Genomic DNA, 18,667 nt, shown 5'->3' on the forward strand with positions numbered 1-18,667 from the left:
GTGTAAGACCATACAAATGTGCAAAAATCTTTATTAATCATGACAATAATAATGACACAGTTCACTGTTGATTCTGCTACAACTTGAAAAGAGGGGGAGATGACCTAAAGCGTGAGGAAGAGCACACGCAGCCATTTATGATCGGTTGACTCCACTGTACACGATGCAGACACACTCCACAGCACCGCGAGCGGCGATGTTTAGTGTCAACTTTTTTTTTTTAAATCTAAATGTAAGAAAACATTACCCATTCTGCCACGTGTTATCACTTCTTCACATCCAAATAAAGTTTATAAACCTTGAGGCACTGATCAGATATGATGCATGCAGAAAAAAAAGGCAAAGGCTGAAAAGACTGAGGCCAGTTCAGCAACTACAACACGGTAACGAAAGCGAGATGACGTCCACGTGGCAAGCGAAGAGCCTTAGCTTCCCAAACATTGATTATGCCTAATCTTAAAATAAATTTCTGATCCCAGTGAAGCTCTTCATTGAATTTTTCTTTAAGTTTAGGACTATGTTTAATCCATGAGTGGGAAACTGGCTGCTCGTATTTGCAAGACTATGAGTTCCAAAGGGAGGAGTCGAGATTAGTCACTGAACAAATCAGTTGATTACAATCTTTAAATATTCATATTTTAATTAATGTACATTACTTTTTCACAAGAAGCTGGTGTGGCGTTTTAATGAGATACTCTTAATAAACTGAAGTAATCACAACAGGCAACATTACAAGTAATTTTACACAAGTTTCGTAGATTAAATACTGTCATTATGTACTGTAGCTATTTTTTTTCTTTTACATGCGTGTATCTTAAAGCGAAATTCTGCCACATTAGCATTTAAGGAAACACCGTTTGGGGGAAACTATTAAAGTGTACCATTACCTAAATATGTAAACTTTATACAATAAAGTGCTCCCCACAATGTCAACAGTGAGATTATACAACCAATGATAATGTGCATTATGTTTGACGAACTTTTTCAAACTGCATTAAGAGCACACACACATCACTAATACAAATTGATAGTTTTAAAACTTTGCTCCAGCTGTCAGTGTTACCACTTTGAAATGAGGACCAAATAGCAGCCTCCCTGGGCAAAGATTAATTAAGAGCACAGTCAGAGAAATGGTAAGTACAGTATTGCAAAATGATAAGCCGGAAGGCACTTTATGATATCAGTGGGATCAAATTCATATGCAAATTTAGTACTTTAATTACCAGCACAAACATGATACTTGCACTCTTGATGTTAGGATTTAGGGCCTGTGCAGAAACCTTCCTTCAAGGTCATGTTCAGCACGAATGGCATATGCAGCGTGCAGCCACTTCATCCAGCTATGAAAGCTGAAATACTTCACGTGGTGCAAAGGTGCAGGAATATGTTGGCTTTTAAAAAGAATTGGCCTCAATTAAGATGGTTTTACAATGCAACTTCCATTTATCTCTTCTGGTGTTAAGTTAATTTGATATTCTTTGATGAACACACACACACACACACACACATTTGCATCTGCCCATTTCTTTTAATAACTACCTCAGTGGAAAACACCTAGTCCATAGGTGTGTGTCAACACTTATCGTCAATTTAGATAAGCCAACATAAAGTGCCCTTTGAAAGGAGATATTAAGCAGCTTCGTTAGTCACTGGAATTTAATTAAGAGGAGCACTTTTGGGGACAGACGTGAAAGTGCTGCACAAATGTTGTGCAGTGCAATCTTTGACTTTGTCCAGACTTTAAAGTTGTATTTAAAGTAGAGCAGCAACAACAAAACAAAAACTTTCTCTCTGCAAAACAGCCAAGCATAGCAGTGCTACAGTTATGCTGTGCATACAAATAAAAAAAGAAAAAAGAAATGAAAAGAGATTGCACTGACTTCTGAACAATAAAGCATGTCAGCTATTTAACCCTGTCTAGGCTTTGAATAACAGATTGTAGCAATGAGTGGAACAGTAGCAGGTGGAGAGATGTCGGGGAATTAGATAAAAGTGTCCACTATCTCTAGGTGGTTTTGACAAGGTCATAGACATGAATATGAAAGTCATCGTCATATTTGATGTAGTAGACAGAGGGCTTGGCCGGGACCTGGTAGATGACCAGGCCTGTTCTTTTCACACCCTTGTCAGTAACGTACTCCACTTGTTTCCCAACGAGACTCTCCGTCTCTTCTCCTGGCTTCCTGTCTGCAGGCAACAGGTGCTTGTTTTCTGTGGAGAGAGGTTAATCATTACAACACCAAGATTATAATTACAGAAGAGATGAAGAGTAAAATAAAATCCTGCTGCTGGTGAAAGCTGTTGATAAAAAGAAAAAAAATAATGGTGTCATTGTCATAATTTTCACAAATTAAAAAAAAACTTACTTTGTTTTTATACTTGGCTTTTTATACTCGTACTATAAAGGTCAAAGCATTTTGCATAAAGATCTCTCTATTTGCATTAAACTTCACTTGAAGTTAATGTGAATACCTATCTCTGACAAATCAGATGTGGAAATTTCTTCACATGCTGGAAATGGTCGTTTAGTGATACTATTATTCAATCCTTGGGCTTTATTTACACAGCATGGCAGCTATATTAGGTATCTGTAATACTCAAATTGAACTCAAAATACTTTATTTTAAGGGAAATAAAGTAGGGAAATGCTGCTCACTTCCTTCAAAACGCGTCATTCTGCCAGAGTGCTTCTGTAAGTAAATAATAATGGATTGCATTTATAAAGCGCTTTACAATTCCACTATTCATTCACTCTCACATTCACACACTGGTGGAGGCAAACCACAGTTGTAGCCACAGTTGCCCTGGGGCAGACTGACAGAAGCGAGGCTGCCGTATCGTGCCATCAACACCAGTAGGAGGTAGGGTGAAGTGTCTTGCCCAAGGACACAACAACCAGGACGGACGGAGCTGGGGATTGAACCGGCAACCTTCCGGTTACAAGACGAGCTTCCCAACCCCGTGAACCATGGTTGCCCCAAATACGACTGATTAGATGATGAACACAGACACCGATCATGTTTTTGTTTGTTTTTTTAGCTCACATGGTATTCATGCCCAACAGAAGAAAAATGTATCAAATGATCTTCAAAGTGTAAAATTGATTTATATACATAAAATGGGCCCAGTTTAACTCATTTCTAATGCCATAGGACAAAAGTGTTTATAAATTTTTACAGAAATTAGCAATACCTGCTTCAGGCAGAATCCTGAGGTCTCCTTCAGCATAGTCGTCCCACAGCTGGTACATATAAAGAACGGGGTCCTTTTCATAAGTAATATAATACCAGTTGGTCATAACTGGTGCTTTGGAGAGGACCATGCCTCTCCACTCATTCTTCTCTCCATCTTCCTTTTCAAATAAATGCTCCACCGCTTTGCCAACCAACTCCTCCGCCCCTGGAGGTGTCTTGACTTTATTGTTTACTGTGGAGACAGAAGCATGAAAGAGAACAATACAGACCCAGCTGTAACTCCAGAATCTGAAGTATGAACTGATCAAGGCAGACGCTGACTTACCAACTTTTTCTGACAACACTTGTAGGTTGGACACTCTCTCATCCTTGAACAGCTCAATGCCATAGACGCAGTCAAAGCCATCGTATTTCACCATGAAGAGGGAAGGATTTACACAAACTCTGTCAAGTACTGTGCCCTTCCATTTGCTCTGATTCCCCCTCTCACGCCAGTTATGCTGAATGCGGACTCCCAGAATGTAGTTGGGGTCTGGGGTTACTGCGTCACTCAGTTCCCCGCTGCTCCGTTTTCTGGTAGAAACAAGACGAAGATGCAAGTCTGTGAGCCTGAGCCTTACACACAGGTCCAACAACCTAACCTAATTTGCTCTTTTAAAAATGCACCCGAGTCAAAATACAGTATGACCTTTGTCACATTTCTCAGCTATTTGTTCATTTCTGTGGCTTCCACGTGATTAAAACACTTGGGGGGTTTCTTGCAGTGACTTCTTTGTGACAACGACGGCACAATGTGACATCAAATACATACAGCAGACGCAGATCGACATACCTGCCCCTTTTCTTGGACATGCCTCCAGAAATGCAAAGGTTACTAATTAAGAGAAAGACAGGACAATTAGTTTGGCTGCCAAACTGACAAGCACATGTATGATGATTATACAGTAAGAGATGCCACACACACATATATTTATGAAACAGATGCTGCCTGTTCAACAGACGGACAAGTCCTCGAGCCAATGAATTTGCATGACGGAATAACTTCCTGGGTATTTATTGACACATTACCATAGAGGTCACTGTATACTAAGACAAGACTGTGTGTGTTATAGCTGACACCAAGCCTCCCCTCATCTTAGGATCACAAAGTCTTAACAAAACCGACTGACAACTTTGAGAAAAGCCGTTTCACTGCTATGTGCGAAATTACAGGATTTAATGTTAGAAGGTTACAGTGTGGCGCAAAGGACTCACCAAGTTACACATAAAAGCTGACTGGCAAGGCCATTAGACCCTTTACGTCACATGTACCCTACCTGTCCTGGACTAAAGCCAGCACAACGCCTCTGTAGGTTATCGGAAACAGTCTTAGCTCTACCTCAATGCAGATGTTACTGTAGGTAAGTGTAGGCGGACACATACATCCAGCACACTCTTCGTTGTCTCTAATGGCAGCTAGCAAACACAGCTAAAAACTGTGTGTTTACAGCCTTGTTCTCTATGTGGAACATATTTTCATTACCTTTAAGCAGATTTCATATCAGCATTGTGCAGTTCGTCTGGCAGAGAAATGTTGCCACACACCAACCCGCCTATGTAAAATCTCGCGAAACCTGTGGGAAAGGGAAAGGAGGGGGGAGAAGACTCTATATCCCGTCAAGCCGTGAGTCACCAGAGCCGTAGAGAAGAATGAGAGCAGGGCGCGGGGAGTGATGGGAAATGATGTTTTGGTTTCCGCGAAACTGACTTTATTTTTTATTTTTTTACACAAAACATAAACAGTTTCAGACAGTGATTCGTGAATACTGTCAGCTCGTGTGTTTTAGAAATATGAGAAAGATAGCTACACAACACAGCCAACAAGCAGGAAAAATGAGGTCAGAATTTTCTATGACGCAGGAGTTGCCTATGGTTTCAATTAAAGGGACAGACGGTATTTGTTTTAGTTTTTTGGCGTCACTGTTTGAGCTGTGAGAGCATTTAGTTTGTAAAATTAGAATATTACTCTAAAACATGGGAATTTAAAGCTTACAACAATACTTTATAACAATAAGGAAGCTGTTTTAATTAGATGGACTTAAAATATTGTAAAAATAAATGTGCCGGCTTAGAATTAGGAGTTAATAGGTGTGGACAAATATTAGACACATGACAAGGACACTTGCATAGTGTGACCTTCATGTTTTGGGCTGCCTTAATCATCTGAATCAATCTTAGCAATCTTAATCTTATTTTAACATATGCACAGAGCAAGTAACATATATTCAGTATGATGTTATATAAGCTTTGTAGTGTTTCCCATAAAGCCATTACTAGCTGCTCTCCCCCTAAAGGTATGTTAGAGTACTGCAGTTGTTGTTGGGGTTTTTTTGGTTTGTTTATTTGATTTTTCAATATATTTTTTAAAAGTCAGTCAAGCATAATTTCAAAAACACATTTTAAAAAGTAAAAACTGGAGGTTAATTAAAAAATAGTATCCAATAAAATATTCTAGAGAGGAACAAATATAGTCAGGCTCAGTGTGGAGTGAGTTTTCAATATTTAACGGCAGAGACAAAAATGTTATATGGTTGAAATGCAGCAGTTATGAAGATGACAGTGTTGGAGGCCTTCTTTTTTTGTAATACCTAAAAAAACAAAAACAAACAAACAACCGGAACAGGATGCAGCTGCCTCCCTGTGACTGAGAATGACAAAGATATTCAGTGAGCCTGTGCTTCATGCTAAATATTTTAACTCTTCCGTGAGGTATCATTATACTAGTATCACTGCATGATGAGGAAAATGATTTGCATGAATTGAGTGTTTCAATATTTAGTGTAATGTTCGGTACGCCATCCAGCTTTTTCAAAATAAATAAATAAAACCACAATGTACAATAACTCTCGAGCAAAAGTATTTTATTTTAGATTGTGCTCTTATTTGAAACACATTGAAGTGCACCAACAGCAAAGAAGAAGAGAAAAGCATGCATGAACCTTTCCTAACCCATCTGAAAGGCACACCTAAAGCAAAAGGATATCTGTGATGAGTGCAGAATTACAAAAATCAAGGCTACAGCACCATAATCCAATCAAGCGTTGCGACACATTATCAGTTAGTCTAACTGGCCTAATTGTCATTCAACACCCTTTGAATCCATGCCCGGAAAGAAGATATGCGTGTATAGACATCGGGGGTTTGGGGGTCTCCACATCGCCTCCCAGAGAAAGAGATAACACCTGCTGCATCTCCATCGCACACCAGCGGTCCACCTGAGTCTCCCTTGAAGAGAAATGATAAAGTACACTTAAGTACACTTACGCTTTGTTTAAAATACAGGTTTTTCAGGTTTTTCCAGTACTCAGACACTTTAATCTCTTACTGAGCAGAAGCCTTGAAGGCTGTGGGAGCCCACACCGCAAACCATCGACTGTGTGATGGGAACTTGTCCCCATCTCCTTTTGCATATCATTTGTGGCAGAGTGGTGACGTTGACTTCCTGAAGCGTTTTTGGTAAGGTGTTGTTATCGCCTATATCGCCCCAGCCTGCTGTGATGCACTGGCTGATTTGATTCAGACTGCCAGGTTTCAGAGAGATCACCTGAACTGCTTGAGACACTTGGGCCCTCCGGTTCAGCTGAGAAGGAGATCAACAACAGGAAAAATACTTTAAAAAGCTGAACGGTGTTAGTATTTGCATAACCTTAACATCACAAGTTATGTTTCTGTGCAAATTAGAAATGATCATGATCATGTTAGCAGACAGCTGTTGTTCTCACCTTGAGGAGCATGATATCATTTTTGTGTCCATCATAGTCTGGATGCGGAAAAGATTTGACCACAAGGAATTGCTGCTTTGTTGGCTCAGTACCCGTCAGGGAATCAACTCCCAGCACGACTGTGGGTATTCTACAAATTGCAGCAACATTTATTATGTTATCAAGAATCCAAAGTTAATAATTTTTCTTCCATAACGAAGAAACCTATTATGATATTGAGAAAAACTGATAGAGGGGTTTTTTGTCAGTTCTGCAAATGCTGCCGATTAAAGCAAACACTGAATTCGTACCCACGTGTCTCACAATGTGCTGCTGTGAGTACAAAGTCCTCTCTCACTAGTGCTCCTCCACACAAATGGCGACCTTGAAGTTGCACTGAGGCCATGTAGGGGAGTGAGTGGGGGGCAGCGTCTCGGCCTCCAATAATCCGAGAACCGTCAGCTCCTGAAACACAAACTAAGACGTCATTTGTTTATAGCAATCCAGGACAATATGTAATTAGTAGTAGGATAGGTAGCAAATAAAAATATGCACAGTGTTTGTCAGATTTTAGATTATTTTTTATCAGAAAGACATGAAAGCTTACCACTGAGGACAAACAGCAGAAGGAAGAATCTGGCTACCATGGTCACTGGTGAAATCCGCACTAAAGTTTAGGGAAGCAAATGTCTCTTTTCATGTTCTTTTGTATTGCTTAAGTGTGTTTGCTAACATGCTGTAAGGTGTCTTGTAAAGGTCTTGGTAAAAATTACAAAACAAGGTTTCATAATTGATGTTAACGGGCAGTGGTATTTGAGCTGTAACTAGATGCACACAATGCTCAGGAAGTTTAGTTGTTCATAATTGTTCCTCCCTAATTCTAGTTTGCAGTTAACTACAAGTACTAGAGGTGGACGGATCGATTCAAGTATCGACAGCATCGATAACAACACTAGTATTGGTATCGAAATTCAGCGTGTAGCCCGCTGAACTCTGTTAATTATTTCTTTGGAAAAAATAAACCTCAAACATGCACTGTGAAAAATGTCAGAATCTTTTTGTGTGCGTTAGAGAAAGAAAAATGTAGATTCCAGGTCTCCAAAAACCCAGTTTTAAAACACATGAAAAGCTCAAAGGTGTGTTTTGTTGTGTTAACTAGTTATTGTGGAAAGTAAAAAATCACACTTATATAGTGATGATGAAAATGTGTTCAGAATTTGCAAATTGAGAATTCATCTCATTAATCAACTTCAGCAATACTGGCTCTGTATTTACTTGTTATCAGATCGATACTAAAATTTGTAGTGTGGCGCAGCACTACTGTGAATGAGGGAAAGTGTGAATGTTGGACATTTTTGTTGGAATGTCCAGGCAATGTTAAATGACAAGATATACGTGTTCAAATAGCATCAATTAACACACAACTTCAGATTTTTTATTTCTATATGATAATATTCATGACTAAACAATAAGAACAAGTACTCTGATGTTGTCTGAGTTTTTGTGCAACGTATCGGTATCCGATCAGTGTCGTCAAGACCACCCTGAATTTTACTTGGTATCGGATCGGAAAGGAAATAAGTGGTATCGCACATCACTAATAAGTCTGTGTTTGAGTGTTTGTAGTTACGGGTAATATGGGATACTTACACTTCCCCTTTTGTGTGTTGAAAAGAGTGCTCTTAAGAAACGCTGCGATTTTGTATAGCACAATATACCACACCCCAAGAATACTTCTGCTTTAACCTAAAACTGGGTTTCTTGCTGCATGCATAAGATTTTAAATTTTAGATGCATGCTCCCGAAAAACTGTAGGAAACTGATTAATGCACTTCCTGTGATTTTGCATTTATAGAATCAGAAATGTGATGTTTGAGAAATGGCAGGAAGAGAGAATATCCCTTTAGTAACAGTAACAACATGTTTGTGGTGAGCTCAACTGAACACCGACAAAAAAGTTCTTTATTGTTGGTTCATTAAATAAAAAAAATAAAGCTCCAAAGCAAAATTGAACTTTGAGAAAACTTAATAATAAATACAGCAACTCTAAGTTTGGTTTTATTTTTGCATCTTGTTAAACAGCAGACAGCTGAGAAAAAACAAGAATTACATTAACAACAGGTGCACTAGAGGTGGCAACAATGAGACAATTCCCAAAACAGGAATAGTTTTACAGCTGATTCGCATTTTTTCCATCCTCACCTTTTTAATTTTGCATGCGTCTTGGGTCAGTATGCATATGGATCTCTGATTCATGAAGTGAATCAGATATTCTATCAGACTCTACTCTCTGTGTAATGTGCACTGGGTACTAATTGCACTGGTAACTGTACCATAAATATTACAACAGACCATAGCCTCAGACTTTGTGCCTCACAAGCCACCGTGAACTCACAGATAAGCTTTTAAGTAATAAGTAAGCTGTATCTATTCATCAGTAAGTCTGTTTGACAGGCAGAAATTTGGGCTGGTGATAATGAAAATGACGTACTGCACTGGTGCAAATGTGTTTAAGAACTGCTTTTGCACTCAAAAAAATAATTCATTGGATGAACGTAATTTTATCTTGCCACTTATATTCCATCTAAACAAATCATGTTATATTAATCCATCTTGGTTGTGTTGTGTCAACACGATATATGTGTGTAGGTTTAACATAATATTAACATTAACATTCAATTAATTTGACTTTTGTTCAATCAACATGTTTGTACCACATTAGTCTAATTAGATTTATTTAAATTCATCTTACATTGTTTAAACACTTTGGCACATCAAAAGTCAGTCTTGTTACATAAACTAGTAAAATATTTGTTTGTTACACCAATGATAATCTTGTTGAATGAATGAAATGTAACTTATGTCTGTAGTACATGTTGTATTCATATTACATAATGTTCAACAAAAAAATTCAGGAGATTTACAGCAACTTCCAATCCACCCATCTTCTTATCTTTATCTGGGCTGCGGAAGTGATAGGGTAACAGGGGCAGGTAGACTGGACAGGTCGCTATCATAGAGAGACAAACAACCATTTGCACTTCAACACCTTTGGGTAATTTAGAATAACCAGTTACCCTTACAACTGCATTACTTTTAACTGTGGAGGAAACCTGAGTACGCAGAGAGAACCCACTGCAAACTTTGCCACATTGTGGATTTGAACCCAGGATCTTCTTGCTCTGAGGCAACAGCACGAACCACCATGGCATTAATCTGTCAATACAGACTTAACAAAAGTACACTGAAAAAAATAATCAGTGGGATAAACATAAAAAAATTATTGTAAGCAGTTGCACGAAATTAAGTTATGTTTGGTTAACCTTAGTTTTTTATGTTATACCTGCACACATTTTTCTGGTAACACGAACATGACTTTTTAATGTTGTTGTTATGTTTTTCATTCCGGTCAAATATTTATAGAAACCACTTGTTTATCAGACATGAACTTTTTGTGTTAATTGTATTGGACTACTATGTGTTATATTGACAAGACAATTTTATGGTAAGCTTATTTTATTTTATAACAAATTTCTAATATATAATATATAATCTAATATATAATTGAGTGTTCAATAAATAAAACTAAATTAAGGCTGATCTTACTGTATGTACTGTACACTTTCTCTCAATCAAAGAAATAAGCAAAACATTTTTGAACAATGACCTGTATTTTTGAAAATACTACACAGTTGTAAAAATGGACTTTCAATTCAGGCTTCCAAAATATACATGAGTCATATTTGTACAATGCATCTCTTGAAAAACATTCCACAACATTCCTCAAAGTTATCTGCTGGAACCTGAATTCAACATTGTGGGGCCTTATGACATCGCGCTTATGTAAAAAATAGTTTTTTAAATGTAAGAGCCATAAGGTAATATGGCAACAGGGGTGTAATTATTAAAATGACACAAAGAAGAGACTTAAAATAACATTATAACCCACAGGCACACAACCAAGAGACCTAAACTGATTAGTATTGGCTTGCTTCTATCACTAAACATCACAATCACTAATACTAGACGATGCAATCTGTTTGTAGTGGTGCACCTTGGGAACAAAATTGCAAATTGGTGAAATTGGTGCAAGGCACCATTTCCATTGAGAAAAATGGACATTCAAAGTTTGAATTTTAAAAAACAAACAAAACCATGGCTTGAAAAGTGAAAACTGCAGTAATAAAGGCCCCAAGTTGAAAAGTGCCAGAAAAATAAGTTTCACTGCAACTTTACCAGTGCTGGCTTAAAAGAAAGGATGGTATATATTCGAAGAGGTAAACATGTTGTTCCCACATCATAACTGGAAAACTGTTCAATCGTACAGTCTGGTCCTGAGAACCTGGGCCTTCTTTGAAAGGCTGTTCCGTTTGAGCTCCATAACCAGTTTCTATAATACCTCGAAGGTATACTTTTCCAGTGGGTAGGTGAGGTTCAAAGTGTACATTAGTCCAAACAGCATTGCAGCTGCTAGGGTATAGTTATCCAAATCCTGCCAGACTCTCTGGCCTTCAAGGACTATCCCGATGTCCTCAGGGCTGCCATTGGCATCTCTTGACTTTATGATGTAAATTCCCATGGTTGTTTCCTTATTAGATCGTTGGATAATGGCTTCATCTGTGGCCTAGAAAATGCAGAATTCCAAAATTTAATTAAACAGAACACTGGTCAAAGAACATTATACCAAATCTTTTTTCAATCTGTGTCACTATTCCAAAAAATGTTAACATTAACACATTAGGTGAACAAAAATGGATTCATTACAGCATGTGATTTGAGTCCTCAGAATGCTTAAAAAGGTAATGCATGAAGTGAAATCTCCATGCAAAGAAGCAGAATACTGTCAGAGCATAGAGAGGTGTTCAACTATGAACTCCACACATAGTTCTAATGCAGGTAAAAGAAGAAGAAAGAAAAAAACGCACCCATGGTAAATTGTGAAAATCCCAGGTGATTTTCAACATACTCCTGGCATAGAGTGACAAGCAGCATTTTGTTAAAATTATTATTTTCCCTAGAGTGTATACACAAATTATTTTTTTCTTACCTGGGCCGTGGGCTCCAGAATGTTCTGCAGTCTTCTTCCTATTTGTCCTCCTCGCCTTTTGAAGACCTTTATGAGTTTGTCAGGTAGCACATCTATCTGCGAGAGTAATCTGGACTGCAGTGGCATGGTGGTAATGCGCTTAAACTCTGCATTTATCTAAAAAGACAAGTTGTCACATAAAAATGCTGTCAAAATCTCAAATCTCACAAGGTTACATCCACACAAAGTTGTTATTTTTTGTCATATTACTATTTATTAGCTATGGGTCCCATGTTGCTGAGCAGTTCCATAGTTGCCCTTACTTCCATACCACCCAAAGCCTGTTTGCAACCACAGCAGTTGCCTCCTTCTGGCCATTTTGCAGTTCTGCCAAATGACCCAGAAACTACATCTATTATTGTCATATACACATCAAGGTCTTTCATTAATACTTAGTTAAATTAGTTAATTTGACCTTTCCAGAAAATTTACCTTACAGAATGTGAGATAACATATGCAAATCTCCCCCCCCCCCCCCCCCCCCCCCAACAGAGCCCACCCCATGGCAAACTAGCTTATTTAACTGTTTAACTAAAACATTTTAGGTGCAACCAGTTAACTAAATGGACACGAGTTTGTTAGTCTGTATTCACTGAGAAAAAACAAGCGGATGTGACTGGGCATACACTGAAAAAAAGCATTATCGTTAGTTAACTTAAGGAATGACTTGTTTTTTACATTATGTTGCTCAACAGCAATTCATGAGAAAAACTTCCCCATCTAATGGATGTTCTCTTCGTTTCCTCTCAAACATGTAGTTTTCAGTTTACCTCGACAAAGTAAAGCTCAGCACCAAACGTAAACGAAGCAACGACAAAAAATGGCGAACCGCCACAGTGAATTTTCCCTCGCAGAACACGCCCTGGGGGGTGGAGTTTCAACAGAAAAATTCCGCTGGTGCCACACTTATCACTAATGTCCAAAATACCATGGAAAGACCTGAAAACTCAGAGGATAATGCATCGCTGGCAGATCAAATTCAGGCTGTGATTCTACAGAAAACAAGGGATTTGTTCAACATCAGGGAAAATAGCACAACAACAGTGGCCTCAAAGGAGACACAGACAGCTCCTGAACAACAGAAAACAACAGACAACATGAACAACACAGCAGAAAATGTTGCCACAAATATCATTGATACAACTGACGAGCCCAGAACTCTAATAGACAAGAAAAACCGTGACACCACGCAGGCTGTAGATAAAGCAGGAACCTCTTTGGAAAATAATGTAACCCCAAAGAAATCCTCTGCTCAACATGAAGCCAGCATGCAAAATCAATTCAAAAAACACCCTTTGGCAGCAAAGGAGGAATTGCCTCAAAACAAAGAAAAATACCGATTTTTTGTGGAAATATGTATGGAAGAACTAGTTAAGCGGGTTATAAAAAAATCAGGTAAAGTCATAAGTCCAGAAAGAGTTTTAGCCATCTACAAGAGGCTTAGCAAAAAGATCTGGGCTAAGATCGGGGATGAAATTGATCAAATCCCCTTAAGGAAGTTCAAAAACTTTGAGAAGGTGATTTTCAAAGCCCTGCGTAAACAGTGGCAAGAGGCAGAAGTAGTTCTGCGAAACATGGAATTAAATGACCCAACAGTCGACAATACGATTGTTAAAATTTTCACAGAAGAGGCAGCCAAACTCTCGAAGAAGCCAAGTTGCATACATCGGTTTTTCTCATCTATAGGCCGACTGTTTTGTTTCACCAGGAGACAAAACAAGGTTGATGCACTGTAAAATGGTAAATGGCCTGTATTTGTGTAGCGCTTTCCTAGTCCCTAAGGACCCCAAAGCGCTTTACACGTCCAGTCATCCACCCATTCACACACACATTCACACACTGGTGATGGCAAGCTACGTTGTAGCCACAGCCGCCCTGGGGCGCACTGACAGAGGCGAGGCAGCCGGACACTGGCGCCGCCGGGCCCTCTGACCACCACCAGTAGGCGTAGGGTGAAGTGTCTTGAGCCACGATCGCCCCTGATGCACTGTAGAAAAAATTGTGATAACCCCTTGGAACGGTCGCGGCAGATGGCTGTCCCCTCACTGAGCCTGGTTCTGCCGGAAGTTTCTTCCTCTTAAAAGGGAGTTTTTCTTTCCCACTGTCGCCAAGTGCTTGCTCAGAGGGGTTTTTCTGTTGGGGTTTTCTTTTTAATAACTTTTAAAAAAGTTATCAATAAAAGTTATTAAATTTTACACTGATTTCTGTTTTTTTTATTGTCTGTAAGTTGAATAAATACATTTGTTATTTCTTACTCAGTTCAAACTGTGGGTAGAAAATGCTGTGCTGTCATGTGACCTGTTCTCTCTGTCTCTCTCTCTCTCACACACACACGCACACACACACAAACAAAGGTTTGATTAAACAAAAAAAAAGAAGAAAGGAGCAATTTAAAAAACACCAGCATGCTCTCACCCAGGTGATACTTGAGCATACCTGACAGCTGCTGAGGGTCACCTGGACACAGAAACACAAACAGGTCTGATCTCATTTCCTTCTTCATGCTAAGCTCTGCTATAAGCCACAACTTGCTTTGCCCCGTGTTTGTAGATGACTGGAATCAGAGCAGAGTCTCTGCATGTCTTTATTAGGGTGGAAGCTGCTACTGATATTTGTGCAGCAGACTAAACAAACAGTTTGTGAACATTCAGCATGTTCAGTCCAATCAAAAAGCAGGAAAATAGCCCCACTGAGAAATCTCTACAAGGCACCGCTGAGAGGTGCCTTGTAGAGATTCATACATTCGGTCTTCATACTCGACTCCAGATCTGGACTTGTGTTGAACTCGACTGAGGTGGTGTGATCAGACACAGCGCTGCTCTTCACTGCAGCTGTCCACAAATCACAGAGGAAGTCAGGAGTGTTTTTACCTCGTCTAGCTGCCTCTGTGTGTGTGTGTCTCTTTAATTCATTTTTCTTTGTAAGCTACAGAGACCTTCACAGGACAATAATTGATCCTCGTGTTCGCATGAAATCACTAAATACATGCAGCAAAGCCCAGAGGACACAGGTAACCGATACAGGAGACTTTTCCTGCCCTTCCAGGGAGAAAGTCGATTTCTTCAGTTATACTTCCTGTTGGTTTTTTGGTTTTTACGTTGAAGATTTTAGATGTTTGGCTTTTAATTCTGGTACTCCTGTTTTAATTTCAAGGACTGAGGTTGTTCTTCTTGCACCCGTGGACAGAATCGTCTGTTTTTATAGTTTTATAGTTGTTTTGGAGTCAATTTTGCTTCAGTTAGTTCATTTAAAATATTTTAAATAGTTTTTTTTTTTTCAGTGGTAGTTTGCTGTGTATTGTGTTGTGTGAACTTGGCAAACTAACTAAAGGAAACATGTCCCAGGTCTGGTTTGTGGGTGGTTGTCTGCTTAGTAATGAACTCTGCAGACCACATCAAGCTTTCTGCTTCCCACAGGTGTAGCATATGGACTGAAAGCAAACAGAGGTGTTAGTGTGTTGTTGTGTAGTTTCTATTCAAGCTGACATCATTTAATGCTGTTTCTGCATGCTGGTCAGTGCCATCCAGACAGCAGGTATGACTGAGCTTTTGAACCAGGAGAAGGTGTTTACCTTCTTCGCTCCCAACGACGATGCCTTCAATGCACTGCCGCAGGATGAACTCAGCAGGCTGATGTGTGAGTTTTATTCAACTACACAGCTTCTCTTCATTCACATTCTTAATTTATCCACATGGACACTTTCCACACACGTGTGTAAAGCGTCTCTCTTCTTTACAGCAGCTTATGCTGAGACAACCCGTTCTCACTCCCGACGCGTAAAATAATGACGATTTGTCACGTCCCTTAACTTCTCATGCTGACGCCTAAGGTACCCTTCCACGTTTTTATGTTCATTCCAATATGAACCCGCTCGCGGCGATCGCGCGCTGTGCACAGCGGTGTGTACTCTGTGTGTTAACAAGAAAAACGCATATAAGAAAGTGGTGCGCAAAAGCAGGGTAGTGACAGAATTGATATTTGAAGCATGTGTACCTGCACATTAACACACGGGTACTGTGGAATATATTTTTTACTCACCTAAAGCGCTCGTGCTCTCGTCCACTCCCCGCAAAAAAATAGCAGCTGTGCGGTGTGTGTGGCATCGGTGCTCTCATCGCATGCGATGGAGTAAAAATCAAAAGCACAGCTTTATCAGATAGTTGCAGTTTAATGTTGGCTGACAAGTCTTCAGTGCGTCGCACAACTGGATTTCTGGACATGCTGACGTTGTTGAAGTCCTGAATTTGTTCCGGGCACATTATTTTTGGTGACTTTAATGAGGCAGTGTTTTATGAGTTTATGAGGTCTCCATCTGAAAAAGGCTCGCCATGTCTTGCGATGAGTTGGGCGACTTCATAGCTGGCTATTGTAGCCTTTTCCTGGACCTTTTGAGCACAAAGAAAATACTGTTGCTGACCCCGCAGATCAAACAGACACACTTCCCCTTGAATTCGTTGAAGAAATATTCACTCTCCCACCGTGTCTGAAATTTTCTGCATTCACTTTCTACCTTTCGCTTCTTTGGTTCTGCCATGTTTAGTAACTTGCATAGCTGGACTGGCCATCGGGCATTTGCCCGGTATGCCCGATGGTGATTTTTCGTTTTTATGGGCCGATGGGGCTATTGCGGAGCTTCCACAGATTCAGTAACATTAGCAAGTGGTGGAGGCCAGCAGATGCAACACGCTGGCAGGTGGATGACGGAAAGGCAGGAGGAGCAGAGACCCGAGGCGGTGAACTGAACTTCAGGTAAGAAGTTATGACCTGCAGTCTATCTGGGTCAGATATAAACCAAGTTTAGGTGGAGTTTATTTTCGTTATGCTGGCTTTTTACAGTCAGTTACAATAACTCGTACTGCGTACTAGCTAGCAAGAGAGATAATCCCATACAGTTTATGACAAAATTTAATCCGAAGTGATTGATGGCCCTAATCACGACCTTTTGACCTCCCCCCCCCCCCCCGGAAGTGTGTAATGAGCGTGACGAATCGCATCCGGAGAAGGGAGGGGGGAAACCTCCGGAAGCGCGCCATCTGTTGCTAAGCCTGTCGAATTGCATCCTGAGAAGGGAGGGGGGAAACCTCCGGAAGCGCGCCATCTGTTGCTAAGCCTGTCGAATTGCATCCTGAGAAGGGAGGGGGGAAACCTCCGGAAGAGCGCCATCTGTTGTTGGGAAAAAAAGTTTTTAGTGGGAGGGAGTGCAGCGGGGGAGGAGAATAAAAAGCAGAGAGGTGGAGTCCGTCACAATTTCTAAGTCACAGACACACAAGATGGAACCTTTCATTCTGCAGCCCAGCAGCGTTCCTGTGTCCGATGAGATCTGCTCTCCCAAAGAAGAAGGCTTTGAATATGACATATTCAAATACAGCATATTTACTATGGAAGGCCTCGATCCGGACCTTATGACCCTACCGGAAATACTCCGGAAGTGTCTAGTCATTTTCAGACCTGATGCGTCATGTTCCCTAAGCACAGCGGTGATGCAGCAGATGATTCTGTGATGTATAGAGAGACAGAGCGGATGTAATTTTACTTTCTTAAGCTGCACTGGCGTTTGTAATGGAAATAAAGAGTGACTTCCTGTAGAGATTTCAATAGTATTTTATTTTCCTATAATACAGACGCTGTAAAAAACCTTTAAGATGATCAGCCTAGCAACAAATTGCATTTTTAGGCTACACCATAGCTTGTGATGAAAAGAAGAACTTTCTATCCACTTGTAACCTACAGGCTGCCTACCCCGTATGTGTAAAAATGAATAAATATCCCTTAGTGAATACTTTTCTTTGAATACTACTTTTCCTTTTGAGAGTCCCTTTTACAAGGGACTGAAAAACAAACCATAAAAGATAATTGCCGTGACAGGCGATCTTGTTTCACACACACACACACACACACCGCGGGTCAAGGAGGCGTGAGACAGCAGATATCAGTTTTTTCTCAATGCTTATAACCTATAACGCGCCCCCCAAAAAATATTATTATTATTAAAACATCTATATGAGGTAGGTTTTGCGCAGCCTGCTCCTTGTCAGACCAAAGTAGAGAGTTTTTTTTCTTCATTACTTTTACAATGGGTTTTCTCAATAGACAGAAAATGAAAATGATGACACTGAGGAGTCAACAGCCGATATTATCATTGCTTGTAACCCGGTAAATAATTTCGTACATCTCCCCATAAAATAAGCCTTAGTGGAAAAAAGCTCATATTCGAATAAGTTTATTAAAGCACCCCCCTCTGTGGGAAAGAGTTTTTTTTCTCAGAGTCAAGTTTAAACCATGAGGCGAGTTTTGTCAACAGGAGGCGAGTTTTGTCACGAGCAAGAACAAGGGCAGACAACTGTTGCCCATAAAGTAAAACAAATATCCGCCTCTAAGTCGTATTTTACCTTTTTACCTGCCTAGATCACTGTAATAACTTACAGATTCTCTGCCAGGGAAATATAATTTTTGCAAGTGGTAATGCTGTACTTTACTAAAACCACTGAATAAAGCGCAAACTGTCCATCATATTGTTACAGGAATACCTGTGTATTGATTTGCTGATGCATAAAATGTATAAATGTTACCAGTAGATTAAAGTATCGCTTGCATTGCTGGAATTGCAGCGATTAGAACACAGAACTCTCATGAAGAGTACCTATTCA

General features: G+C 39.8%; 2 protein-coding genes across 3 annotated transcripts; both read right to left on the bottom strand.

The window, feature by feature from the left end:
• Positions 1-26: 26 nt before the first annotated feature.
• Positions 27-4,795, bottom strand: LOC146607655 (spindlin-1-like). The gene is made up of 5 exons (XM_085347328.1): positions 4,717-4,795; positions 4,027-4,068; positions 3,520-3,767; positions 3,193-3,426; positions 27-2,211 (listed from the first exon to the last, which is right to left on the bottom strand). Exons 2-5 carry the CDS (start codon positions 4,044-4,046, stop codon positions 2,006-2,008), a joined length of 708 nt encoding a protein of 235 aa, XP_085203454.1. The 5' UTR covers positions 4,047-4,068; positions 4,717-4,795; the 3' UTR covers positions 27-2,005.
• A 1,458-nt stretch (positions 4,796-6,253) lies between these two features.
• LOC146607656 (mast cell protease 1A-like) lies at positions 6,254-14,553 on the bottom strand. Of its 2 annotated transcripts, XM_085348183.1 has the most exons (6): positions 14,457-14,553; positions 7,542-7,601; positions 7,246-7,399; positions 6,956-7,085; positions 6,559-6,813; positions 6,254-6,458 (listed from the first exon to the last, which is right to left on the bottom strand). In XM_085348183.1, exons 1-6 carry the CDS (start codon positions 14,521-14,523, stop codon positions 6,306-6,308), a joined length of 819 nt encoding a protein of 272 aa, XP_085204309.1. In that variant the 5' UTR covers positions 14,524-14,553; the 3' UTR covers positions 6,254-6,305. The 2 variants fall into 2 exon arrangements, with proteins under 2 accessions (XP_085204309.1, XP_085204310.1); XM_085348184.1 differs by lacking the exon at positions 7,542-7,601.
• Positions 14,554-18,667: the final 4,114 nt, after the last annotated feature.

The sequence above is a fragment of the Diplotaxodon limnothrissa genome, linkage group LG23 (assembly GCF_057381915.1).
Source record: "Diplotaxodon limnothrissa isolate DT_005_m linkage group LG23, D_limnothrissa_male_GT1.1, whole genome shotgun sequence".
NCBI lineage: Eukaryota > Metazoa > Chordata > Actinopteri > Cichliformes > Cichlidae > Diplotaxodon > Diplotaxodon limnothrissa.